General features: G+C 39.3%; 1 protein-coding gene across 1 annotated transcript; it reads right to left on the minus strand.

The window, feature by feature from the left end:
* On the minus strand, positions 1-9,407 carry LOC124141459 (toll-like receptor 4). The gene is made up of 2 exons (XM_046509485.2): positions 9,296-9,407; positions 1-3,433 (listed from the first exon to the last, which is right to left on the minus strand). Exon 2 carries the CDS (start codon positions 3,426-3,428, stop codon positions 975-977), a length of 2,454 nt encoding a protein of 817 aa, XP_046365441.2. The 5' UTR covers positions 3,429-3,433; positions 9,296-9,407; the 3' UTR covers positions 1-974.
* Positions 9,408-22,419: the final 13,012 nt, after the last annotated feature.

Genomic DNA, 22,419 nt, shown 5'->3' on the forward strand with positions numbered 1-22,419 from the left:
TTATTCCTATATTTCTATAACATATACACTCAGTCAACCGGGTGTGACAACATGATCCAATTAATCGCCTCGAACAACATGCATATTTTGCAGGGACTTGTGAAAATTCATTAATTACAGGTCAAAGTAATATGACATTGATATGTTTTACTTCAGGATTGGTTGCAAGGGATTTTGTGAAACACTGCATTGGTTCTTTGTTCAGCATACATATTATTTGCATTCACTTCCACTAATTAACCCACCTGAACTAGAAATATAGAAGAACAATGAGACCGCCTCATCGCTTTCATATTTAGATCTGTGCATAAAGATTCAGAGTGAGAAACTATTCAACAAGACTGTATGAAATGAGTGATGACTTCAAATTTCCAATAGTCAACATTCTCTTTACTCCTTCAGCTTCACAACTTGTGTGGTACAATCGAGCAGTATCGTACAATTCTTTCTCAGAGCTTGTTTAATTAATGTTACCTTAGTATAGCTTTCAAAGGGTTTATAGTAGATATGTTGAGGACATTTCCAAATTTGACGCATCAGTAAAAAAATCATGTCTGATGCATTTCCCTATTTTGACTTATGTTCCCATGTTTTTTTCAGGTGAACACTTGACTTGCATGTGTTTGTGACAGTTACCACAGGTTGGGCAGGATATGCTCAACTTTTCGCGAAAACCTGTGATAGTGATGCATAAACACATGCTCAAGCTGTGGTCGGAATCGTTGCAAAGGCTATGCTTTTTGAGATTTCTTATGAATATGGAAAAGGTTTTGTCGCTTTCATATTCAGAATTATTCCCTCGCAATGGTTCACGAAAGGCCTGCTCAACAGCAAACGAATGGAAGAGACGTTTCAGGTATGTTACATACTATAGAAAATACATGCAGAGATCAATATAAAGTAACACATTTGCATTGAATCACTGCCTCATTTTACAAATCTAGTTATTGGTTATCACATCTATTATACAGCGATTATTGTTCCAAATTTGCTATCAGTTTCAGATGTTTCCACAACGCTGTCTCTTGGGGGTATTCGTCCACATGTATAATGAAGTTCTCTTCAACCATGTTTAACAGACACTGAGGAAGGTCCTCTGCTTGGATGTCCCCCACCAGTAGGATCAATATCCGGTTAGGAATGAGGGCATGCATGGAGTATATTGCTGCATTGATAGTGAAATGTGACCAGGCAGAGGGGTCTTCAAGGAAATCATGTGATACAACAAGAACGGTCTTCCAACTTTTGTTAATACCTTCTATAACTCCGTCAGCAATGTCATGACCCGGAAGTACTTCACGATCTTTTAAGAAGAGACGCACGGGGTGATTACATAGCTCTAATGCAGGCCGAAGTTTCCGATAAACAAAAGGAATGTCCACTTCACAATACCCGATGTAGAGTGTGAAGGAAAAGTCTTTTCCAGTTAGATACTGGACGCCAAACCCAAGTGTTCCCATGAGTATGTTCTTGAATCTAGTGGGGTTCTTGGAGATAAGGTATATAGTTACAATAGACGTCAGGAAGACAGTCAAACATGGGACTGTGAGAGTGAACATCCATATACCAGTACAGTGACGGTGGATACTGATGTAATTCCTGACAACCTCAACAGTTCTTGTCATTTGTCCATTGTCCTGAATACAAGGGAAATTCCTATCAGACTCATAGATTACTGGTGAGTCTATCAACCACAGGATAAAGTCCAGATTTTCACAGCCACAAGAAAATATGTTGCCTCTAACAATGACTTTCAGACGGTTTCTTTCAGCCGAAGAATCCAAGTCAGATTGTGTATACTTATCCAAATGTCCTATCATATTATATGACATGTTCAGAAGCGTGAGACGTGGAAAAGTGGTTGACACAATGGGAATGGTATGAAATTTGTTTTGCGAAAGATTAAGATGAATTATTCTATTTTGATCTAGGATGAATGGGAATAATTGTAGGCCATTCAACGAAAGATCCAAATATTCCACTAATTTAAGAGCACCAAATATATTTCGAGCTCTTAGCACATCGTTGGCAAATTGTAAGCCACAATTTTTCAAAGATAATATTCTGGCGTTTGAAAATGACTTAAAAAATTCTTCAGTAACATTGCCAAGTTTGTTTCCAGATAAGTCAACGTGACTCACATTTTCTAACCCTTTTATACGAACAAGAGTATGTTGTTGGTTGTATCCAAAAAGCACTGTGTCAAGATGTTCGGTGTTTGTAAATGTGATTTCATCATATGTTACTGACAACATGAATGTATTTGTTGCATTGTAATATTGAAGTTTTGGAGCAAGCATCAGCGTGAGGTTCCCCTTTTTTCTCCCTTCTACTTCTTCCCATATGCTCTCAACTCTATCATATGTATGATGTTGATGACTTAAGTCAAGGTGTCTCAGTCTTGAGAACGCTGCAAAAAATAACACAAACAATGCATCTCCAATCAGGCGGTTTGTTGAAAAATCGACCACTTCCAAACATTCACGAATGGGGGATTTGTATAAAGAACCTGTTTCAATTAAACATATCCGGTTCCCTTTCAAGGACAACTCTGAAACACATATCTGAGTCAAAAAGCGTGTGCTGTATTCTGTAAGGATACGATCATCCACATCTTCCTTGAAGTGAGCACGGGCTATATATGTGTTGTTCAACCATATTCTTGTCATGTTCCTTCCAACGAGAGGATAAAGAAGATGTAAAACATTTTGGATACCAATTTCATTGTTAGTTAGTTCCAGATGTTTTAGGAAGGACAAAGGCTCAAGAACACCGGTCTCACAAAATGTTAAATGATGACAATGATTAAGAAGTAGTACCTCAAGTTTTGTTTCATTTAAACGTCGAAATGTTTCATTTGTTATTTTTTCTAAAGAACAATGGCCACCATCCATCTTGAGAACTTTGAGATTTGTCAGTTTTGAGAATCCAGACCCAAAGACAGCATCTGGAACGGGGTCAATGTACAGGCTGTGGAGCTTGGTGAGGGGAGCTAACACCAAATCTGGATATGCTTTCATCTTGTTTTTCTCAAGATTGAGTGTGTGCAGATTTCCAAGGTCACGGAAAAGTCCTTCGGGTAAGGAGTTGTTGTGTGAGAGTGTGTTACTTGCGAGAAGGAGAGTGGTTAGACTGTATACGCCAAAGAAGGCATCACGCTCCATAGTGATAAGTGAGTTATTGTTCAGGTTTATGTACTTAAGACAGCTAAAGTTTTGAAATGTCATATTTCTAACAACTGTAATCTGATTCTCACTGATGTCAAGAGAGGTAGTGTTCCGTGGAAGGTCGTCAGGAACATGCAGGAGTTGTCTCCCTCTACAGTCAACAAACAGCCCGCCATATTGGTCATGGAAAGTACAGACGTGAGTATTGACCTTTGAGATCCTTACTGCAACCATTATGAGAATTCCGATAACCGCTGCCATAATGACTGGAAAAGAAGAAAAGAAGATTCAATGACATATCATCAACGGTTATAATGAAAGCATCTAAGACTTCCATCCTTTGATAGTTATACAGGGATTGATGCACTCTGCTTTTAAGAAAATAGATTTTTTATAATCTGATAAATCAAAACAAAAAATCCCAATCCTAATAGTCAAACTTGAAAACATCACAAATTTGTCTGAAAATTATAATTTGCAGACAAATATACAGTGTATCTACTCCAATTATTGACATTGTCCCTTAGCAAACATGTTTGTCGCTTTCATCCGTTTTTTATAATGGCAATATCATATCCTTGGGTGCTCGCATGTGCACAGTAAAGTCAGACTGTTGCTCTCTGGGTACATTCATAGTAATTCTACGTTTTGATGTGAGAGGTCTTATGATATCAGTGAAATTATCTTTAACCATTGTCATTGCAACAAACATTCCTCTCCTGGAAAAAGGATATTTTGTTTTAGTAACATCGTCAACAATAGCTAAGGTTGAGTGCAGCAGATGCCCTAAAGAAACAGCGTATTACTTGATATTCATTCAAAAAAGTCATACCAAAAAATGTTAAAAGATGGTATTCGTTGTGTCCCTGCCTGGCGCTCGGCATTGAAGGGCTCTCGCACACGCACGCACGCACGCACGCACAGTTTAAAAAGAGATATCCTCTTTCCTACTGAAACCTCTTTTAAATATTATACCTTTTCACCCAAAAACCGTGTGTATGAATAAATATCGATCCATAAAAGTATTACCGCATTAATTATGTGAGGTACCGGCGTGCCGAATAGGGGAAGTACGTACGTTTCATATTGGATGTTTTTGGCGACGATTTTGACGTCCTTAAAACTGACGGGTTCGATGATGAGATGTGGTGAGGTGAGGTGGAATGGGGTTTAACGTCGCGTCCAAGATTATTGCTCTTATATAGCGACGTGCATGCACATGCATATGTGTGTGTGTGTGGCTACTAGTCCGGACTGATGCCGATTTATAGTGCTAGCAAACTGAGATACCATGCCGCAGTTAAACAAGAATACGCCACTCAGACACGGTATACGGACTCCGAGCCGAGTCCTTGTTTTAGCCCCCCAATGCCGAGCACCAGACAGCGTAACAACAAGTACCATCTTTTAACGTCTTTTGGTATGACGCGTCCGGGGATTGTACCCCAGACCTTACGCTCTCCGCTCTACCACTAGACCACGGAGGTGTTCGATGATGAGATGACAACACTTAAGAAAGGAATATCTTTTGCACACAAATGATAACGTTTATTTTACTCTTAAGTAAAACCAACGTTATTCGTGACAACATATTGTTTAAAAAAACTTTATCGATAGTCATCGCCATCTCCGTCAACAAACAACATTAAGCAGGAGGAGATTTGAAAGTTCATCAGATAACACGGCTCCTGTCCAAAGGACACAAGTAACTCACAAATGATGTAGGAATATCAGGAAAGGACTCATCTCGTTTCTCGTAGATGCAAGATCAGAAGGAATGAAAGCGTATTTATCATACGGTAAACTTGTTATTTCCGACAAAGCTTATGTTTTAGCTGTTTTAAGGATGGAAACCGGCGTAGTGTTCCGGGGTATCCTCCCACAGGTGAGGGGGATCACACGGCGGAGCGGGACACCCGGTCAACGTCGCCACGTGACGGGCAGTGTGACAGCTTGGACTCGGCAGTGACCAACATGACCTTAAAGGGAAGTTAGATTCTAATTTAAGCTTATTATTAATCTGTTCTTTGAACATTAACGGACTGCTCGCAATATAATATTTTCCTTCTTGCTGAAACAATGCAACAAGATATTGACAAAATAAAATATTTATTTAAAGATTATACATGTTATGCTTTTCCAGCAAAACGGGAATGTTCTTTGGTCGTTGTTCGGGGGGAATCGCTCTGTATGTGCGCAAGACCTATGTCCAGTACATGACAAGAATCCACATTAACTGGGATAACTGTGTGTTTGTGAGGCTTGAGTCTGATGTGAAACCTGACAGTTTGGGTGGACTGTATGTGCTTCCGGAAGGGTCCCCGCTATACCGCGATCTGGCGGGAGACGACGGAATTGATCAACTGGAGACTGCGATAGCTTGTATGGCACAGACATTGACATGGTTCTATATGGGTCCTTAGTTCACGAACTGCATCCCAGGATGATTTCATTTTAGAGAATGAAAGTGATGTTGAATTGCTGGATCTAGGAGAGATGTATGAAACAGATATGTTCTGTGAAGGACGGAAATCACAAGATGAGAAAATAAATAAGTTTGGTTTGTCATTATTAAATATATGTAAACAGTGGGAAATCATATTGTGAATGGAAAGAAACCGGGTGTCTTGGAAGGCTGTTTTACGTACATAAGCCCATATGGGACTAGTTTGAAAGACTATTTTCTTGTATCTGGAAACAATTGTAATGCTATCAAAGATTTATATGTACACAGCAGAACGCAGTCTGACAACGTGCCCGTTTCCTGTCAATTGTTACATTCTATTAGTCAGCCGCCGTCACCGAGTGACCAGGAAACATTAATTACAATGAAAGTTCTCAGAAATGTGTGGTCTGAGGATGATATAAGTTCAATATAGACAATATCTCTTCTCCCGCAGCAAAAGCAATCATTAACAGCTTTCTTGATTTTCTCGTAAATGTAAACGAGGCTGCCGACAAACTGTCTACTATATTTCAGATCATTGGTGCGCACATAAATATTCATCGATTACATATTCTTCGAACATAAAAAAAAAAGGAAAACAAACCTGGAAGTTATTTAGAGGCCAAACGAGATTTTAAAAAGAAATGTGAGGAAAAGGAGACTACTAACAATAACGAAACGACAGATCGCATGAACTCGGCAGTTGGTGATAGAAATCTTTTCCAAGAGATATTTGTCAATCAATAATAAAGCATCATCTAATGCCTTGTCACTTAAAGCATTCTCATTTACTTTTTTATTCCATTAATGTCAGTGCATGGGTTTTTTTCTGTTAAAGCGAGAGTGACAATTAAATCAATAAAACGGGAATTTCAATTAACTTTGTATGTATGTATGTTTATATATATATTATATAACGAGCTAAAAGGATGTAGAACATGCGAATGGGCACCTATCGCAACCTTGATAAAGCAGTGAGAATGGATGTCATTGGAGCCCGACATATTTGGTTTCAATTTTATGAATAAATGCTTCATTCTTAATCTAAATTTTCATCAGAAATCTGAATCAAATTCCACTGCAACAGCACATCCTACCAAAATATCAGCTATCTGGATATATCAATTTCTGAGAATTCTAAATGATTTCAATATAATTATGTTGGGTTTTCATATTTTAAACATATGATCCATTTCATATTATCGTCCAACACGACTTGATACAGTTTCCGATCCCCTGGTCTTGTAGTTTGTCAGAAGAAGATAATTAAATATATTAAAGTTTGAGTTTATATCATTTTTGATTTTCTTTCAATGTTGTTATTTTATTGGCATGTATATATCTGATGCGAAACATACATCAATGTTTCTAAATTTCTATACTTGCGGTTTCTTAGCAAAGATACTTTAAAACATAATTTGACTTTGTTTTCATTTATAAACAAAACACTTAAAATATTCACACTTAGTTTTAGTTTTTACGAAAAAACTCTTCGCTCTCCATGTCTTAAAAACTGACCGCTGTACATTTCTGTCAGATACAGTTATATTGGGAATCAAGTGGTCACAGCTGTCACCAAGCAGATCATGTGCCACCGTACCCTTGTGTCGTGGGTCTCTGCTCATAATTCAATCACTGGTTTGTTTACTTGGTTCCATTATCCTTTTACTGTAAAGCGACGACAAAGAACAGTAACATGGTTTTAGTATTGTCACATATTGTATGTAAAATTTAACTTGTGTTGGTTGTGACATCGTTCCCGGGCGGCGTTCAGCAACTAACCAAAGAAGACCTATTCTACCCCGGAATCTTCACGGGTCACTAACAAACAGAACTGACTAAACTTTGCTCACTGGACTTCGATAAGGTGTTAATTTGGTGTTGATGCGACACATCAATAGGTCGTTTCAGCATTTGCTGTTTGTTCTTGTTTAACGTCGCAATGAGAAATATTCCAGCTGTCTGAAGGCCGTATGTAAATAATCGGGTCTCGATGAGACAATCCAGCGATTTAAATATATCAAACTTTTGTGTACAATGTGTTTACTAGTCTGGACTAGCATATACTTTCGTTCCAGGGGTATTTTGACCTTGAGTCGACATTTGCAGCATAACAGTTTCACAAAATCAAAAATGCGGACATGGGCAATAAAAATAAAAGTAAGCGCAAAAAAAGGCTTTAGCACATGGTTGCCATGGAAACCAAACTTCCATTCGAAATGGTCCTACACCTTGTGACAAGAAAGTAACGGACCAGGTTCAGGCGACCCTAACTGACCACGGACCTCGAGGCAGCGTTTTGGACAAATTGACAAGTACGTCAATTACCCCTTCGCTTGTCAAAGCAAAAACAGACATTGCTTAGGCCATTGAGGCAAGAGCTGGGGATTTACATCCACCTTAACGCGGGGTCTATTTCTGGGGGAAATAAGGTACGTGACCCTGTGACCCCCAGAAACCCGACTTTGACCTTTGCAGTGGAAAGACAGTTGACCATGCTTACACATATCTTCTCTGATATTGCTTGACAGAAATGTTACATGCAGATTCCTTCTCATGAAAAACGTTTTTCTTTTAAATATTTTCAAAAAATCAAACCTAGACTATAATAAACTGTTGTCACTCATAAACATGTATCTCACCCATGAACATATCTAGACTATAACAAACTGTGGTCACTCATATGCATCTATCTCACCCAAGAACATATCGAGACTGTTATAAACTGTGATCACTCATATACATGTTTCTCATCCATGAACATACCTAGACTATAATAAACTGTGGTCACTCATATGCATCTATCTCACCCAAGAAAATATCGAGACTGTTATAAACTGTGATCACTAAAATACATGTTTCTCATCCATGAACATACCTAGACTTAATAAACTGTGGCCACTCATATGCATCTATCTCACCCATGAACATATCTAGACTATAATAAACTGGGGTCACTCATATACATGTATCTCACCCATGAACATATCGAGACTGTTATAAACTGTGATCACTCTTTACATCTATCTCGCCCATGAACATATCTAGACTGTAATAATCTGTTGTCACTCATAAACATGTGTCTCATCAATGAACATACCTAGACTATAATAAACTGTTGTCACTCATATTCATGTATCTCATCCATGAACATACCTAGACTATAATAAACTGTGGTCACTCATATGCATCTATCTCACCCATGAACATATCTAGACTGTAATAAACTGTGATCACTCATATACATGTATCTCACCCATGAACATATCTAGACTGTAATAAACTGTTGTCACTCATATACATGTTTCTCATCCATGAACATACCTAGACTATAATAAACTGTGGTCACTCATATGCATCTATCTCACCCAAGAACATATCGAGACTGTAATAAACTGTTGTCACTCATAAACATGTGTCTCATCCATGAACATACCTAGACTTAATAAACTGTGGCCACTCATATGTATGTATGTAACCATGAACCTATCAAGACTATAATCAACTGTCATCATTCATTTTCATCTATCTCACCCAAATACATATCTAGGCTATAATGAACTGTACCTATATGCATGTATGCAACCGCTGAATAGATGTATGGAAAAGACCAATCTGAAGCCAGTAAAAGTAATCACAAAGGTAATAACAGTGTTGAGGGAAAAATCAGATATGGACTCACATTATCCACTTCTGCACTTGCCAAATGGTTTATACCCAAACTGTACCAGTGTGTTCTACATGGCATGAGTGTACTGTGTCCTTCAAACTGTGTCGCAGTGTACTCCGCAAACATGACTGAAACCAAAAGCTTCCTCAGTATTAACTTCCGTGATTAGGTTTAAATATCAAAATCTTAAAATGCGTGTTTCACCTTCCTTTTCAAAATCGAGGAACAAATAAGATTAACTGTACAAATAGTTGTTCAACAGATAAAACATACATGAGGAAATGCACAACTGTTGTTTGAACAGATGCATGTTCCGACATACAATTGGTGTAGTTAATGATCACTTGTTTACATTCCATGTTCATAACTGACTGGATACAAATATGATTGTTACAACATGCTTTGTTTGTTATAACGCCTCACTATTCAAGTAATACGCCAGCTGTGAGGTGGTGGCCTGTAAATAACCGAGTCTGTGACAATCAAACCATTGATTTATCTGCGCAACGATCTACGCCGTCCGGGTGCGACAATACGCAATCAACCAATACGCTGAGTCTGACCACCCGACCCATTCAGTCGCCTCCTACGACCAGCATAGGTTGCCGGGGATCAATTCTAAATCGAACTCACCATGGGTTCCCAAATTATGTCACCTCTTACGACGAGCAATGGGGTGCTGGGGACACATTGTTCCCCGTGTTCCCCACTTTTATTCGACTAATCCTGATCATCACCTTTACTTGATTGACCAATCCATAATGACTTCCATCACTTAATCGCCACCGGTCTGAACTGAACTGAACCTTTATTTACACTCAGGCCGCTCTCAGCGGCATCAGAGGTACAAAATATTTCAACATCATAATACATATACATATAAATATAGAACAGATTTTTAGAAAACTTTGCCGAGCATGCATGCATGTTATACAGATTTACTAGGGTAGCACCATATGTGCAATTCAATAAGAGGGAGAGTTACTTGATAGGTTTAAACAATGACGTGATGATTTTACAGAATTTGGGACAGTTTTCTCAATGTTCCTAATCGTGAATTATTGAAAAGTACATTCATTTATGCATATTGGGTTTGATGTAGTAGAATCTGTGTAAAAATGTTTTCTTTCGTTTTCTAAAGATGGACAAATAAATAAATAATGGAATTCATCACCTATGTCAGATAATTTACAAAGAGGACATTTCCTTTCTGTTAAAGGTATATTTCTCTCCCAGTTTCATTAGGTAGGTTATGGTTACAAGTTCCAAACTTAAGTAAGACTCACCAAAACGTTTTCCTGCAGTACGTTTAAATAATATTTAAAGTTTAGGCAATCACTTTTTATGCTACTATACATTGTGCCTTTTCAAGACTCAAGCTGTGCTCAGTGACAACCTAAGGAATCCTCTCCGGGACATTTTTTACTTAAAATATTGACACCGATCTGAGCGCAATTAGAAACAATTTAACCGAGGTCGTAATGTAATAGGCAATCCTTTTGAGGACAGGGGGCACGAAATAAATACCTGATTCTCATAAAAAATTACAAATACACATGTTATATCCCGAAAGAGGCATGAAAAGCCAATTTCTATGTAAAGATACCAAGCAAGCACTAGTCAGAATTGGTTTGGAAGTCTTTAGTTTATATCATTGTAATGCTACGAAATAGTATGAACAGCTGAACCATCAGTACATATAGTAAACTACCGTTATAACGAATTCAAAGGGGCCACTAATTTTAGTTCGTTATAACCGTAGTTCGTTATAAGCATATATACAGCATAACAAAAGCAAATAGTCGGGACAAAAAAGTAAGTTCGTTACATCCGTCAGTTCGTTATAAGCGTGTTCGTTATAAACCTGGTTTACTGTATATATATATATATATATATCTTGAAAACAGGAAGAAAAGCGACTCGCCCGGCTAGCTCCAGCCGGAAAAATATTGTTTTGTGCACGTGACTATCACATGATACACAAACGTGGCGATGCAATGCAGCCTTATAACTATATACTGTTTCCGTGTGCGATTGTCTTCAAATCAAAGTACGTTGCAAGTTTCGTTTAAGCTCTGAATAACTGGTCTTAAAAATATCCGTTATGTTATACGAACTATATGCGTCTGGATCGGTTCTTACTCGTTTCACAGTGAATTCCTGTCACTACTCCAGTACTGATACTGTTCTAGGCATTATGTGGTTAGAGAAGAACAACGCGTGACAGTTACTGCCTTATTACACATCAGTAATTTTGCAGATATTGTCACGGGAACAACACGTGGGATACAAAGGGATCTGACACCTCTTGGAGATAAACTGTTGCCAAAGCCTCGACCTACTGAATCGAATCAGAAACCAATTTAGTTTCGTTTACTCACCTCTTCAGAAATAGGAACAATAGGCAACTGTAGCTTAGGTTTTTGCTGTGTGTCTCGTGGTGAAATGTACGAAACCCTTCCTGGGTGGTGTGTTTATAAGTTATGGCATCGATTGACGATAACTTTGTTTGCTTGTCAGAAAGCTTTGTATGTAAGGAAAAGGATGAAATTAACACATTGATTTTGTTAACTTTGAATTCAACATCCTTTTTGAGAAGCCTTCTTCGTGGTCAGGGGGTACGGGTGGCCAAGCGGACAAATGTGCTGCAATTGTCTATGATGCCTTTGCTCATGAGTAACGCCTAAAGCCTGCGTCACTTCGATCTTTCTCCTCATAATATATTCAAAGCGGCGCTAAAGTCAACTAACTCACTAACTCATCGTTTTAATTCGTCTTTGCAGAGATTTGGTACAAAGTAAAATGAAACGTCATTTCTGAACGCCAAATGCTCAATAATGTATGCACTAAACATTATCGTGGGAGTTCCGGGTTAGAACTGGTCCCAAGTAACTCCTACTGGATTTTGCGCCCATCGTAAACCGTGCCGTGGAATATCCATGATATGACTGGTTTGTCGGTTCCAGAATCGAATGTTTACAGGCCGCCGTTCTAGAGATGGAATAGACATTTTGTGGCGCCAAACAACATTCAGTTAATGGCGCACTACACTGGACGAACATCTGATCCATTGGTGATTTAGGCAGGTGTTCCATAAGGGAGAGGCAGTTATCGAAGTATTTCCTTGTTCCTATTAATATGAGAGGTGGGTTAGCCTAGTGGTTAAAGTGTTCGCTCTTCATGGCGAAGACATGGGTACGAATCTCCACATGGGTACAATGTGTGAAGTCCGTTTATCATATTACTGGAATATTGTTAAAAGCGGCATAAAATCAAACTAACTCACTCCTATTAATAATGCATGGATAGTAACCGATGAAAGGGATATTTGGAATGTTAATACAGGGGATATAGCATTTTTGTTTGTTTGTTTGTTGTTTAACGCCGCACTCAGCAATAGTCCAACTATATGACGGCGGTCTGGACCAGATAATCCAGTGATTGACACTATGAGCATCGATCTACGCAATTAGGATACGATGACATGCATCAACCAAGTCAGCGAGCCTGACCACCCGATCCCGTTAGTCGCCTCTCACGACAAGCACAGTCGCCTTTTATGGAAAGTATGGGTTGTTGAAGACCTATTCTACCCCGGATCTTCACGGGTCGGATATCGCATGTGCATGTATTGATAGATGTGTGGGTGCCTTCACGCACGGAATCCTCACCCGGGACCTAATATATGGTATTTGTACTGGCGTTGATGTCACTAACTAGACTACCTGGTCACATTACCTTTTAGAAAAGTATCTAACAGACCTAGTAAACAAGTGAGTGAGTGACAGAGTGAGTTGGGTTTTAACGCCGCTTTTAACAGTATTCCAGTTATATCACGGCGTGTCAGCTTTATGTGGGAGGAAAGCCCGAATTGATGCAGGTCTCAGACGTTTACCACCTCGGTGAAACCCACGAGCACGGGTATGGTGCTGACCTAGAAACATAATCGGGGCGAACAGGGGTTCGAACCCACAATCATAGGTTTCTGGCGTGCCCAAGGGACGCAACTCTGCACAGCGAATCGCAGCGCTTTAGACGACTTGGCCACCCGTGCCGCCCAGTAAACATGAATAACCTGGTCCTAGCAGTGATCTTTAATGACCTCAACATGCATGCATATATAAATAGCAACACGTTGTCCTGCCTTACCGATTGGTTAATGTCACTGCAAAGGTCACAAATTCGGTGAAGTTAAGTGACGCTGACGGCGGACAGTAGTTGGATAGGTGGCCGTTTTCAGCAAACTTGTCTCCTTAAGAGTGTCTTGTGCTTCGTTCCTCCACGCTGAATCACAGGTCTCCCTAGGCAAGTCACTTGGGTTATAGTGAGTGAGTATGGTTTTACGCCGCTTTTAGCAATATTCCAGCAATATCACGGCGGGGGACACCAGAAATGGGCTTCACACATTGTACCCATGTCGGGAATCGAACCCGGGTTTTCGGCGTGATGAGCGAACGCTTTAACCACTAGGCTACCCGACCGCCCCACTTGGGTTATAAAAAAACAAATACACACGACTATCATACGTAAAATGACCCTGGCACTTGCATGTTAACTAGTGATCACCAACTGACTCCTCCTTCCTGTAAACGCTGGTACCAACAATGGTCCGTCCATTGTCAGGTGGGGCGGTCGGGTAGCCTAGTGGTAAAAGCGTTCGCTCGTCACGCCGAACACCCGGGTTCGATGCCCGACGTGGGTATAATGTGTGAAGCCTATTTATGGTGTCCCCTGCCGTGATATTCCTGGAATATTGCTAAAAGCGGCGTAAAACCACACTCACTCACCCATTGTCAGGTAGATCCCCCGATATGTCCTCAATAGTCACTGAGTTTACGCCACCAATTGCAATGACACCGACAATGAGCATCACACATCGTGTAGGAAGGAAGGCCATAGAAGAGCCCCAGATTCAACATCAATACTATTTTGTACTAATGTAGGAATAATCATAGAAGCTCATATTTTCACATTTTATCCATTCTCATTTTTCATGGTACCCAATATCTCTGCTGGTTTAGAAAAGATGAACAACATGTGACGAAGGTCTTGGGCATTTACCTTCTCAATATAAGAATTTGGCTTCAAAGTATCAAAGACCCGTGAAGATCCGGGGTAGAATAGGTTTTCAGCAACCCATGCTTGCCGTAAAAGGCGACTATGCTTGTCGTAAGAGGCGACTAAAGGGATCAGGTGGTCAGGCTCTCTGACATGGTTGATGCATGTCATCGATCCAAATTGCGAGGATCGATGCTCATAATGTCAATCACTGGACTGTCTGGTCCGGACTCGACTATTTACAGACCGCCGTCATATAGTTGGAATATTGCTGAGTGCGGCGTTAAACAACAAACCAAACCAAAAACAATTGTATTACCTTACATTTATCATACGGCGACTATGCTTGTCGTAAGAGGCGACAAACAGGATAAGGTGGTCAGACTCGCTGACTTGGTTGATGCATGTCTTCGTATCTCATTTGCGTAGATCGATGCGCATGATGTCAATCACTGGATTTTCTGTGCCTACTTTGAAGTCCGAGCTTACCTATAAAAGATTACTGCTGAGTCTACTCTGAGCTATTCTGACGAGTCGAGTCACAGCTTCGGTGTCGCTGTCCTGCGAAGAGAGAAGCTGGTTATGTAACAGATAATTTGAGCTCATGTTCTTGAAACCTTGTAAGACTGGCGTCGTGGCATTTATTTACTTATGTTTGATTTGATACCCTCTGTATATTTAGATCAGATCAGTGGTATAATAGAACTGATAGGTTACTATCACTGTTGCTAACGCTGTGTGAGTTCACTTGCAGAGTCACTTGCAGCCTTGAGTTTACTTGAAGCTTAATGTTCTTGCTTGGTATTTTGCGTAGTGTTAAAAAAAGCCTTAAACTTCAGTTAAGTTTATCTTTGTCAATGAGCCGCAATGCAATCGCTATATCTATTTATGTTAATCTCCACATCACAAGTGCGAACCCTCGTAAATCCACTTCTTGACAATAACGAGTCGTTTCCTTTGTGGGCGAGGCGTTACTTCAGCATAGGCTGCGTACTCGTAAGGTAAGCACCGTGACGGGGGGGGGGGGGGGGGGGGGGAGTCGACGGGGATATGTAACGGATATGTTCTTTACACATCATTCAGAACCACACAAAGGATGATATTGCCAGCTGTGGTATATTTACCATTTAGACAAGAAAGAGAGGATATGTTATATGCACAACTTTAAACGAGACAGAGAGCAAGATGTGTACGGGATACGTTCTATATATATCATATGTCGTTGAATAAATTATATCCTAAAACTCTACCAAATAGAATGAATAAATGAATGTAATGTTTTTCCTCTGTTATGTGTCGATTCCTAAATTGAAACAATATGTTAATCCAGAAATCTACACGCAAAAGAACTGTGTGAAACCAACAAACAACCAACAAGTGGTATAAAATCAACAAATGTATTACAAAATTATTACAGAAAAAGCTTACAAATCAGCACACATTACTGATCAGCAATTATAATGTAGTAACAGCAAATGTCAGTGATTGTAATATATATATTCACCAAGCGGCGACAGTCATCAAGCTTCCGAGATTGGCTAGGCAGGGAATCGGGGATGATGAGCGATCCTCACACGAAGGCGTGATGAAAATCGTGTGTGCCCCGAAAAACACACAACGACCCACAACCTACCCAGCCACTGGAAGGTTCCAAACAGTACTCACAACATAGAACATTACAAACATTTCCATATGTTTCAATAACATTCTCTCACAGTCCGCGGTGCACGGACCGGAACTTTACATACCACACTAGCATCTAAAAATTGTAACTTCCTGGCGACTGCTTACATTGCCCAAATACAATGCAATGAGCGTTTACCGAATCTCAACAGAAACAGTGTTACAATCATTGTAAAACAATACAATAAACTGCCATATAACTACACAACATTCTTTGATGTACAAGTTTTCTGCAGATGTTATGAAAATGGTTAAATTCAGTGCTGTCTTGCATGCGTGTGTACCAATGAGCAGTATCATGTTCTGTTATCTCGATATGTACGTTTTTATTCCACTTGTCCTTGGATAGGAAAAGGTCAGTTTCTACATCGGGCAGAACACATTTTTCAAGGCATATCTGTTTCATTTTCACAATCTCGGCTGTCATCGACCACAATCCCAGTGTCTTAATAGAGATCTTACATGAAACATTTGTACAGTACCTGCAAAGTAGCGACTGTGTATTATATGCCTGGCTTTCGCCTGCATACCAAATAGTTTTTAAGGAGTAACAAACAAGTGCAAACAAACGTCTCCCGATCACGTCCCAGACGAGCTCATAGGGGGGAAAGGTCAGGACTCAGCCCTTGCCATTGCATTATTGTTATCTTTGGCTGCTAAAGGTAGTCAGTTACTATACTGCACAGTGGATGTGTCACTCGTGAGTGACACAACGGACCAGCATAGTTCGAAAACGCCATAACCTTTGGCGCAAGTGTGTTGTAACTGTAGTACTGTCGAGTGACCCATCAATGGACAGTATGCAGTCCCTTTCATTCTGGCAGTCATATAGCATTCATTGTTTCCCTATGCTTGTAACTGCAGAAAAAGAAAACACTCGAGCGGAATGTTGGCCACCATGAATATGTATTAGACCCATTACATTCCATGGAGGGTGTTGATGTTGGGTGCACATATTATGATAGCTGCAACAAATCGAAACTTCAGAAGAATATTATAAGTAGGGTTTTTTCTTACCGCCGTCTAAACAGATTGCTTTTCGCGAACACCTCGTGTCATCACTGATTTTCAGCGGTCTATTCATATACTTTTCAGAGCTGTTTTCCCTTTGCGCCAAATGGAATCTGTTTGGTCGGATATTCTCTTGCATTGACAATTTATATTTGACAATAAAAATATCACCTTACTGTCCCGAATCCTGTTCAAGGCATTTTATCAACTTTCCAACCAATTTTTTCACGATGAAAACGCGGAAACTGAAAAACAACAAAAGGGTCTGGCCTGACAGTGTTCTTGTCATACTAAGTGTATGAACCAGGCAGAGCACAGAGAAAAGTAATTTTAACATGACACTGTAGAGGCATGTTCCTGCAGAAGTCAGACTGTTGGTGATTCAATAGGTCATATCCATTTCATCATACATTGACTGCATAAACAAAAATGCTTTAAACTTTAAATTTACTTACCCCACTTTTGATGCATGTACATGATTTGTATACGGTTCCTAATGTTTCATGTATAATTCTACACTGAAATATTTTCTGAGAGTGACATCCTCAACTCAGCATACATTCATTGTCAAGTTGAGTACATGTTGCGTTTTACGCTGTTTCGTGACAGCCTGTGACACAACGATGGTATTATCATTTGACGGAAAGTGGATGAAGCGGTCGTTAAATATTTCCCTGAGCTTAGCAACAGGCCAACAATTAATTTCTTTCCTCCTTTCCAATCTGGCAAGCGCCATTGTGCGGATTCCGCGGCATCGAAGGACACTATAATCTCAATCTGGTCATAAGAGTGAGCGATTGTGGTTTTACGCTGATTACAGCATTATTCCAGAAATATCTGGATATTGTATGTTTGTGGGGAATCGAACCCAAAGGATAAGCAAACGCTGTAATCGCTAGGCTACCCCAACGCCACTGTCATAATAGTTAACTAATGTCAGCTTGTTGTAAGGAGTGAACTAGATGACTTTGTGTCTTAATTACACAAAGTAATTGGCCATATGTAAAACAATATTCATTCACAAACTCATGTTGTCATTTCAACGAAAACATAGTAAATCTTGAAGCGCTGACTGAAAATATATTCATATCAATTAACGGAGTCTGACCACCTAATCCATTCACTCGCCTCGTTCTCCATGCATAGTTTTCTGGGGACTTACAATTGTAGACATGCATTGGTTACAGTTCAAATCATATGATATAAATATGTTTTACTATAGCTTAGCTTGGGTTGTGAAGGAATATGTGAAACCGTGATCATTTTAATGTGAATAAAACACATGTTTACTTCAGCAAAACACAACGTATTCACTTACAAAACACTGCACTGATTCTTTGTACAACATGCACGTAATATATATCCACTTCAGAATTAATCCCTGGCAGTGGTTCATAAAAAGCTTCCTTAACATCTGGAGACGAATACAATAGACGGTTCTGGGATGTGACATCATACAGAAAATACCTGTATGTAATGTACATCCACTCCAAGATGAATTCCCGGAAGTGGTTCACAACAGGCCTCCTGGACGTAAGGTACTATAGAAAATAACTTAAGAGATCATGATCAGTACATGGTAACACGAATGAAAAAAGACATTGCATCACTTTTAACCAGCCTAGTTACCGATTATCATACCACTTATTAAGCCATTATTGTTTCAAATTTGCAATCTCTCTCAGATGTTTCCACAACGCTGTCTGATCTTCAGGGTACTCGTCCACGTGTATTATAAATTCCTCCTCAACCATGTTCAACAGACACTGGGGAAGGTCCCCTGCTTCAATGTCACCCACCAGTAAGATCAGTATTCGGTTAGGAATGAGGGCATTCATGGAGTATATTGCTGCATTGATGGTGAAATGTGACCAGGCAGAGGGGTCTTCAAGGAAATCATGTGATACAACAAGAACAGTCTTCCAACTTTTGTTAATACCTTCTATAATTCCGTCAGCAATGTCATGACCCGGAAGTACTTCACGATCTTTTAAGAAGAGACGCACAGGGTGATTACAAAGCTCTAATGCAGGCCGAAGTTTCCGATAAACAAAAGGAATGTCAGCTTCACAATATCCAATGTAGAGTGTGAAAGAAAAGTCTTTTCGAGTAAGATACTTGACCCCAAACCCAAGTATTCCCATAAGAATATTTTTTAATCTAGTTGGATTTTTGGAGATCAGGTAAATTATTAAAATAGACGTCAGGAAGACAGTCAGACATGTGACTGTGAGAGTTAGGATCCATTTACCAGTACAGTGACGATAGATGCCGAAGTAATCCCTGACAACCTCAACAGTTCTTGTCATTTGTCCATTGTCCTGAATACAAGGGAAATTCCTGTCAAACTCATAAATTACTGGTGAGTCCATCAACCACAGGATAAAGTCCAGATTTTCACAGCCACAAGAAAATATGTTGCCTGTAACTATGACTTTCAGACTGTTTCTTTCAGCTGAGAAATCAAAGTCAGATTGTGTATACTTATCCAAATGTCCTATCATATTATATGACATGTTCAGAAGCGTGAGACGTGGAAAAGTAGTTGTCACAATGGGAATGGTATCAAATCTGTTTTGCGAAAGGTTAAGATGAATGATTCTATTTTGATTTAGGATGAATGGGAAAAATTGTAGGTCATTCAACGAAAGATCCAAATATTCGACCACTTTAAGAGCGCCAAACATATTCCGAGCCTTCAACACATCATTGGCAAATTGTAAGTTGCAATCTTTCAAAGACAAAGTTTTGACGTTTGAAAATGACTTTAAAAATTCTTCAGTAACATTGCCAAGTTTGTTTCCAGATAAATCAACACGCCTTACATTTTCTAACCCTTTCACACGAACGCGTTTATGTTGTTGGTTGTATCCCAAAAGCAATGTGTCAAGATTTTCGGTGTTTGTAAATGTGATTTCATTATATGTATATGAAAACACGAATGTCCCCGTTACATCAAAATATTGAAGTTTTGGGGGTAGCATCAGAGTCATATTACCCGCTTTTCTCCCATCTGCTTTTGCCCGTATACTGTTAACCCCCTCATCACCATGATGTTGATAACTTAAGTCCAGATATCTTAGTCTTGAGAAGACAGCAACAATTAACATAAAATATGGATCTCCAAGCAGACGGTTTTCTGAACCATCAATCACTTCCAAACAATCACGAATGGGAGACTTGTTTAAAGAACGTGTTTCAATTAAACATATCCGGTTCCCTTTCAAGGACAACTCTGAAACACATATCTGAGTCAAAAAGCGTGTGCTGTGTTCTGTAAGCATACGATCTTCCACGTCTTCCTTTAAGCGAGCTTGGGTTTTTAATGTACTGTTCAACCATATTCTTGTCATGTTCCTTCCAACAAGAGGATAAAGAAGATGTAAAACCCTTTGGATACCGATGGCATTATTGGTTAGTTCCAGATGTTTCAAGAAGGGCAACGGCTCAAGAACACCAATCTTACAAAATCGTAAATGATGACAATGATTAAGAAGAAGTACCTCAAGTTTTGTTTCATTTAATCTTTGAAATGTTTCATTTGTTAATTTTGTTAAAGAACATTTATTACCATCCATCTTGAGTACTTTGAGATTTGTCAGTTTGGAGAATCCAGACCCAAAGAAAGCACCTTGAACGGGGTCAATGTACAGGCTGTGGAGCTTGGTGAGGGGAGCTAACACCAAATCTGGATATGCTTTCATCTTGTTATTCTCAAGATTGAGTGTATGCAAATTTCCAAGGTCACGGAAAAGTCCTTCGGGTAAGGAGTTGTTGTGTGAGAGTTTGTTACTAGCAAGAAGCAGAGTGTTCAGACAAAACAGGCCAACCAAGGCATCACGTTCCACAGTGATAAGTGAGTTATGGTTCAGGTTTACATACTTCAGACAGCTAAAGTTTTGAAATGTCATATTTCTCACAACTGTAATCTGATTGTCACTGATGTCAAGAGAGGTAATGTTCCGTGGGAGGTCGTCAGGAATATACAGCAGTTGTCTCCCTTGACAGTCAACAAACAGTTCGCCATATTGGTCATTGAAAGTACAGACGTGAGTGTTGACCTTTGAGATCCTTACTGCAACCATTATGAGAATTCCGATTGCCGCTGCCATTATGTCTGGAAAAGGAATAAACGAGGTGATGACTTCCCAACAACGTTTATAATAACATTTTTAGAATGAGTAGAATTTGTATGTTCGCTATTTTAAAGAACACTTGGTTACGTGTGGACTTTAAAATTGAAACAATAAGTTAACTATGAAAACTTTACTCAAAATAATTGCGTGTGAAATCAACAATGAAATGTTCTTCAATTAACAACTGTATTATAAAATTAACTAGGGTTACAAATCAATACATATTACTGTAGTAATTACTATGGCAGTACACTCTAGAGTACAATTTAATGGCAGTACAATGACAATGGCAGAATGAAACACAATAGCAGTGGCGAAACCAAGTCAGTGATTATAATATTCACCTAGCAGCAGCGTTTGAGGTTCCTTTGTAGGGACAACAAAGTAAGATTAACTGTGGAATTGTTGTTCAAGTGAGTGAAAAACGTACATGAGAAAAACCACAACTGCTATTCAAACATAAGCATCATATACCTGATCATTTCTTTTCAATCAATGTTCATAAATGACAAATTACTTTGTATGTTTTAACGCCTCACTATTCAAGAAATATCCAAGCTATGAATATAGGGTTGAGGTGTTTTTGCTTGTTAGTTTTACACCGCACTAAGAAATGTTCGGGTATTATTACGCGGCCTGTCAAGGCCGGACAATCAAGTGAATGATATTTTTAGCAACGTTCCACACAGTTGGGATAAGTTTACACGCAATCAGCCAAGTACCCGAATCTGACAAGTAGTTTCATTTAGTCGCCTCTTCCGACCAGTGCTAGGGATCATTACATTCAACCCTGAGTTGCCAGTTTCATTCGACCCATTGTGATGATCACCTTTGATCAGTGGGGGACCTGGTCCTCAGCGCATTATGCTTGTCGTCAGAGGCGACTAAATGAATCGGGTGGTCCGGCTTGGTGACATGGTTTATTGCGTATCCATAAGTTCTTAACTAACAAAAATATATCTAACATTAAATTCATGTAAAATAGCGTCCAGCTCAATGCCAAAGGGGAGAAATAATAAAGACTAAAAAGACAGCCCTGGTATACACCACTTAGAGTATCAAAGTATTGAGAAATATATGTGTATGTTTTACAGCATATTTTACCCCACAATACATTTCCAATAAAACATTAAAATATTTTACCTTGAATTCCTTTCTTTAAAAAAATGGTATACCAAAGACATTTTCTATGTACAGAGTCAAAAGCCTTTCTGAAAAAAGCAAATAAACTATAAAACCTATCATTAT

Source organism: Haliotis rufescens, unplaced genomic scaffold (genome assembly GCF_023055435.1).
Source record: "Haliotis rufescens isolate VD_foot unplaced genomic scaffold, xgHalRufe1.0.p SCAF_26, whole genome shotgun sequence".
NCBI classification, from domain to species: Eukaryota; Metazoa; Mollusca; class Gastropoda; order Lepetellida; family Haliotidae; genus Haliotis; species Haliotis rufescens.

Bases quoted from the DNA above. Each gene is read 5' to 3' on its own strand.
- LOC124141459 (XM_046509485.2), bottom strand. From the start codon at position 3,428: ATGGCAGCGGTTATCGGAATTCTCATAATGGTTGCAGTAAGGATCTCA.